This window comes from Triticum dicoccoides, chromosome 3A (genome assembly GCF_002162155.2).
Source record: "Triticum dicoccoides isolate Atlit2015 ecotype Zavitan chromosome 3A, WEW_v2.0, whole genome shotgun sequence".
Classification (NCBI taxonomy): Eukaryota; Viridiplantae; Streptophyta; class Magnoliopsida; order Poales; family Poaceae; genus Triticum; species Triticum dicoccoides.
The window spans coordinates 14,209,769-14,216,695 of NC_041384.1; the positions used below are offsets into that span (position 1 = coordinate 14,209,769).

General features: G+C 40.6%; 1 protein-coding gene across 2 annotated transcripts; it reads left to right on the plus strand.

The window, feature by feature from the left end:
• The first annotated feature begins 1,091 nt into the window (after nucleotides 1-1,091).
• On the plus strand, nucleotides 1,092-2,401 carry LOC119270966. 2 transcript variants are annotated; one of them, XM_037552955.1, is made up of 4 exons: nucleotides 1,092-1,251; nucleotides 1,356-1,412; nucleotides 1,517-1,649; nucleotides 2,213-2,401. In XM_037552955.1, the coding sequence occupies exons 1-4, from the start codon at nucleotides 1,131-1,133 to the stop codon at nucleotides 2,226-2,228; spliced, it is 327 nt and encodes a 108-aa protein (XP_037408852.1). In that variant the 5' UTR covers nucleotides 1,092-1,130; the 3' UTR covers nucleotides 2,229-2,401. The 2 variants fall into 2 exon arrangements, with proteins under 2 accessions (XP_037408852.1, XP_037408851.1); XM_037552954.1 differs by lacking the exon at nucleotides 2,213-2,401 and having other exon boundaries at nucleotides 1,517-1,799.
• Nucleotides 2,402-6,927: the final 4,526 nt, after the last annotated feature.

Below are 6,927 nucleotides of genomic sequence, written 5' to 3' on the forward strand. Positions count from 1 at the left end.
ATTTCAAAAATGCTAAATGTGCATGGAAAGTATGGTGATCATGTATGCAATTTTTTTAATGTTGTACTATATTGAAAAAATGTTAAACTTGTATCTGAAAAATGTTAATAAATTTTTGAAAAATGTTAAATGACTAAATTTAAAATGTTTACCATCTATAGAAAAATGTGAATCATGTATTTGAAAAATGTAAATGAAACATTTTAAATTTTTTAATGTGTATTGAAAAATATTTACCATGTATTAAAAATATTTTAAACATGTCTTAGATATATACCAAAATATGAATATAAAAACAACGAGAACTGAGAGAAATAACTTGATGAAAAATGCTAAAGGAACAAACAAAACCAAAGGAAAAAAGTAAAAAAAGCCAACGAAAAGTTGTTAAAAAACAGAAAATCGATGTAAAAACAGAAATAAATAATGGCAATTGAAGAAAAAAAAGAGAAACCCAATAAAAAGAGACAAAGAAACAACAAAAACCTGTGAAAAAATAAAGAAGAAAAAAATCCAAAAGAACTAGTGGAGAAAACTGGCTCTTTTCCACCTACACTAGTAAGCATGCACGTGCAACGCACGTCTCAAACAAAACAAGTTAACATGGTATCAGATACAAAATGTTATCATGTCACTCAAATTATATTTTCAAAAAGTGTGACATATTTCTGATCCAACACATGTATCCTAGTCTATAGTAAAAACATCTATTCTGGATCTAATTTTTATTATTATAATGTGAGATGAATCGGGCACGACCGATAAAAATAAGACAACTTTTTTTTTTAGTTCGGACAAGGCCGTGATCAATCACAATCTCTTCCGTCACTGCCTAGTACAGTACTCTACATAGTAGTATTACGAAAAAAAAGTCAGATTTTTTAAAAAAACCGTCAGTCATCATCTCCACTGCCGCCTCAGATTCTTCTCTGGATAGTTCCCCACCACTCCCTCACAATCTCCTCCGTTCCCCATTCTCTCCACCATAGCCAACGCTCCCTGGTCAGGCCGCCCCCTCCCCTTCGTCACCATCGCCGGCGCTCCCTGGTCAGGCTGCCCTCCCCTTCGTCACCAGCGCGGCCGCTCTCTCACACCCCATAGGTCAAAGGTTGAATTTTTATCCGCCGCTGATGGTGCTGCTGGGCGAGGAGGCGCTGGATGCGCGTGCGCCGGCGCTGGATCTGCTCCGTCTGGCTCCGGCGACCTTACCCCGTGGCTCCGGGACAGGAAGGCTACCCCGACGACATACAGGTCCGCCCCCTTCTCCTTTCCTCTTGGATTTCTTCTTCTTCCCTTCCCTGAGATGAGATGTACGTTCCTGCCTCACGCACACAGCAACTGGACTCTATGCACAGCGAGGAGGATGAAGACACCCAGCCATGGATTTTTAGCAGCACTCACTCAAGGAAAAAGTGCGCCACCTCCCGCCTCCCCTCTCTATTTGATTCAATTCTACAGGAGTGTATGCGTGTTCCTCACACCTTGTTGCTCTGTTGGTGTTCGTGCTGGGCTGCAGGAGACCTCAACACGCCAATGGATGCAGCCAGCCTCCAACTCACCACGCACCTGCACCAACTTGATGTAGGGAGAGGAGGAGTGAGGCTTCTCTCACGGGATGACGCCCAGCCATGGGGCAGCAACAATCCAAGGTCAAGCCTCCCTCTACCTCTCTCTCGTTTTGATTTCATAGGTCTGGTTCCCTGATTTTTCTGCTGCTCTAGATTCACTTGCATGCTTGACTGAATCTAGTTGCTCTCAGGCCCTAGTGTTCAATGAGATAGGCATTGCACTGTTTACTAATTTAATTTGCTTGCCTGCAGCCACATGTTCCAGAGATAGAATTGAGATATTCAGACTAAGTTTAATGATTTGCTGGTTATAATTACTGAATTTCGCTTGGTGCTATCACTGTCGACCTCTAGTGCTGAATCAGTTGTACACTGTACTGTTTACCAATTTAATTTGCTTGCTTGCCACCACATGGTCCAGAGATAGAAATTCAGATATATTGAGACTAAAGTTTAATGATGTGCTGGTCATAATTGGTTCAGTGACTAAATCTGTCCCCAAACTATCAAAATTGTATGTCAAAGCTAAAAAACTATCAAAGCTTTGCTTTCAAGATGAGCCTAAATTCAGTAAGATGTGTGCGCAGCTTGCTTTCAAGAATGTTAAACTACTCCATGCTTATTTAAACTAATTCCTCCTACAGATTGCTGTCAAAATAAGCCTAAATTCAGAGTCTTCGGAAGTCAATTACTTTGAGCCTTTGAGTTAGGAGGTATACCAGTCTCTTTGTAGTTTGCTCTTAATAAACTCTTCCCTTGGCCATGATGAGATGTTTAAGTCTTTCCACTTATCAGTTTTTAGTTCCACTTGAAGCGATGCATATTCGAATACATTTTCTAGTCCTTTAAGCTGTTGAATGAATAAATGAAAAAGTATTAGCATCACAACCGAACAATAACAGAAATCGTGTTATCAAAAGATGGTGTGGTGGGACGAATGACTAACCATAGCGGTGAGGTCTTTGCGGCTCATTCCTGGGCTAGCGAGTCGAGCACCTGGATGCATCGCTGCCCGGCATTTATAACTGCTAGGTACCAATGGAAGTGTTCAATGTTAACTGGAATGTATATCTGAAAATAGGGTTTTTGTTAGTTTAGGTCCCATCTATACAAACATTTATATGGAACTGAGACTCACCATATCATGTTCCAAATAAGTTATAGCCAATTCAATTGGGGCATAGATAATGAAATTTGATCATCATTTACAGAAATGTAGGGAAAGGCTGCGTACTATAGACCCAAAGTGGTCGGACCCTTCCCTGGACCCTGCGCAAGCGGGAGCTACATGCACCACTTTTTTTTTGTAGGCTTCACGCCTTCTCTTATTAATCTCATCTTTATTTTTTGCATACCGCTCTCTATCCCTCTGCCTTTTTAGTTCCTTTGGGTCTGCAAATCATGAAACAGTTCAGCAGTTGTAATACTGTATCGAACTTGAGTGATTGGGTTATGATCAATACATGATGTTTGGTTGTTGCTTATATCCTGGAAGGGGGTGCGCGTCCTGACTGGGTTATGATCAATACCTGATGTTTGGTTGTTGCTTATATCCTGGAAGGGGGTGCGCGTCCTGCTTGGAGTGGGGGTCCTGTTGGGAATGGTAGGGCCCATACGAATACGAACTCCTGTAAAAACATGTGAGATCATTATATTTAATGGAGCGCAAGACCATCATTTAGAATATGGAACCAACAACCTCGAAATGTAATGCTGTACTTTATAATAGATTCAATCGCAATTGTCGCTGTCAAGAGGCCTCATGCATAGGGTGTATTTTCTTATGGTCATATGATTTTGAGGGGACATCTTTGTAATAGATTCAATCGCGATTGTCGCTTTCGATCAAGAGGCCTCATGCATAGAGTGTATTTTCTTATGGTCATATGATTTTGACAGAACATTGTGGCAAACTACAAAGATTTGTTTCAGTCATAGGTTAGGTCAGTGGTCTCAAATTTTCAGTACCATGGGGATCTGCTGAGGATCCGTGGTATGATTTCACTTGCTCATGCACTTTATGATTGGTTTTCATAACATATGCTCACGACATATGGTTCATCTCTTGCATCGATTACATGGACAATCATAGATCCTAGTATGTGGATTAACCATGGTTTCACTATTTATGTAGAACTATGCAGAACAGAAACAGGAGCAATGAACGGATGTCATTGTTAACATCTTCACATGCGTGCAAAGGTGCATGCCGAGGAGTTTGCCGCCGCCGATGCGCAGTCCGGAGACAGTCGCGTCAGTGTGGGCGACGGCGTCTGAAAGATGCGTGCAAAGGTGCATGCCGAGGAGTTTGCCGCCGCCGATGCGCAGTCCGGAGACAGTCGCGTCAGTGTGGGCGACGTCGTCTGAAAGATTGAAGAGAAAGCATGCACCTGTGTTGGCGAGGAGGCCGTCGTCGTGGATGTCGCGGGCGTCGTCTGGCGTCGTTGGTGCGGGCGTCCTCGGCGCGGGCGTTTCGGTGGAGGGCAACTCTGAAGAGCGGCAAGAGGATTGGTCGCCGCTAATTTTGGAGCGGATGTGGCTGTTTCGGTGTGTTTTTTTCTTTTCTTTTTGTTGGCGTTGGCTCAAGGACGGCAGAGTTTCGTCCGCCCACCTAAATTGCTTATCGTACAACGTCAGGGGTACTTTTCTGTATTGACGGTTAGATCCCATTGAGTAGGCTTATCTTGACCCTCCAATTGATGTGTTTTCTTTTGTGTACAGTAAGCGGGGTGCGTTTAGGGGAGTTAACGTTTGCTTATTTTATAGTAGTAGATAATAGTTTGCTAGCAGCTCTGCGCAAACTCCAGGATACCTGTGAATCGATCTCTGGTGCTCCCTTTTCCCTATTTCCCTCTCTTTTACGTGTTCGCTAATGGGCTGACCTGTTAATGTGAACGCTTCAGCGAGAGCTTGTTCCATCTCGCGTGAAGGAAGATATACCTTTCGCGGCCCACAATGAGGATTCCTTTAGGAGGCATACTTTGACTGGGCCATGGTTGGGTTAAACTGTTGCGAGCCATCTTAAATCATGCACCCATACAAGGCGTGCGAATCAACCTGTGGTTGAGTTGGTTAGGTGGACAATGGTATCCCTAACCCATCAGGTTCAAATCTTGGTGCTCGCATTATTTCTGGATTTATTTCAGGATTTCTGGCGATGCGCTTTCAGTGGGAGGAGGGTGTGCGTGTGTGCGTTTATACGGGTGAGTGTATGCGCGTGTATATGAGCGCTTGTGTCTGTACTAATGCTCAAAAAAAAACCCATACAAGGCGTCTACCCGGTTCAAAGAAAATCCATATTTTCTTGGAGGAACTATTTGCAAGACTTTTGCTATACAATAGTTTTCGTTGTAGGATTAAAACATATAATTTTTTCTAAGGTCTATTTTCCAGGTAATTTCAAGTAAAAAAATTATATTGATCCCTACCTGATGATTTGTTTGCATGACAGCTATGAGATGCATTTAATTATTCATGAAAGTTAATGTGTTTTTCTATGGGGAAGCTAAACTACTTCCGATACATATTCATGTGTTTTCAGTTCTTGTAGGACTCCACATGCCACATAATCCAATCCTATAATATTCTCATTAATCTATTTTTAGAATCACGTAAACTAAAGAGTACCATAAACCACGTCTCTCAATAAATGAAGAGGACATATGAAATTCCATGAATATGTGTCCGCTAGAATTGAAAGACCCCCGATCTTTCACATATAATTGTGGAAAATTATGTTTCGCAGGGATTTGCTCATAGAGCTTGTGTGGTCTATAGGGGTTGAAACCATTGAAGTTCTTTTCTTCAAATATCCTCCTTTGCATATGATTCGAAACAAATATTTTCTTTCTTTCTGTTGGACCTCATAATTGTTTCTGTAACAACCGTGACATCCACCTAGTCTTTAGCAAAGTTTATACATTTTCTTAGGTTCGGTTGAACAATTTTATATCTACAATTCACATTTTTTTATTATATGTGCCAATATGCCATGATATCTAAATTTAAGCAACATATGGATTTGCATGATTCTATATAAGTAGAAATAGGAAATAGAAATAGATTGTGATAAAAACAGAGAACTAGAAAACACATGAATTTTATAAACTTGGGTGTTTAAGTCACGGGAATATGAAAACCACGATGTTCTTAATGAAAACTCTTATTAGAATTTTATTACGCCACCAATGAGATTTTTTCGTTCTTCTTGCATTGGAATTCAAGGCTAATGTAAAATTCTGTATATTGCTTCTGGAAGTGGGACAAAAGAAAAAACTTCGACATTGTTCATTTGCTCCAATTTTTGAACTAAATGGTGAATATTTAGTGTTCTAGCTCCAACTTCTTGCGGCAATTTTTTATGAATTAAAATGACCCTTAGTATTTCTTGTTCCATGTTCTTAAGAACCTCAAAGCAAAGAAAGAAAGTTAGGGTTCCTTGATTCGTAGGAATTTCACAAGATTTATAGAGTTTGGGTCTTTTGGATTTTGTATATTGGTTCATCTGAATTATAGGATTTACATCCTTACGATTTTAGGCATGTATTCATTTCACACTCAGTTTGGAGGAAAATTCCCATTCACTCATATATTTGCTACAATAACGTTGTTTAGCTTTTAGCGTAAAAAACTGTGTTTAGCTTTACCATATTGTGTAAGAAACTTTAAATGCATATCACATTTTTTTGTATAATCCCATATTATTATGCTTCAAGAGGACTTGGTTCAATGATGTGTTATTTTGATTCATATATCTTAAGAATATCGTGAACTAAAAGTGCCCCTTAAACCATGATGAGGAAGAAAAGAAGAAATCCCCCCCAAACTCCACGTGTGCAGTGGGATGGGAAACCCTTCTGAGTCGCCAAACATACGAGATAATCGACAAGTTGTGACCTACTTGGAACACGCCACAACGGCACCACCGACAAGCGGCTCCTACTACATACTTGTGCTTTGTAACGCTGGTTGGACATGGTCTGTCTAAATAGCGCGTGAATCATCACATACATAACGCGTCGCATGCGCTTATGCACAATACACGAGAGGTGATCAGGTGGACACATGATGCAGTGCCACCAGAAGGAGAGTTGCAACTGGACGTACGATTCGAAGGATAGCGGCTGATTGATATGGCCGTCTATGGTAAATTGTGTTATACTATCGATGAACTCACCTTTTTGATGGACCTACAACCCGTGAATGGATTAATTACATACTCCCTCCATCTTTGAAAGAGTGTACTTTTAACTTTGTTGAAGGGTCAAACTATCTTAAAATTTGACCGAGTTTATGCAAAAATATATCAATGCTTGTGAAACCAAATAGGTATATGATGAAAATATATTTTATCATGAAT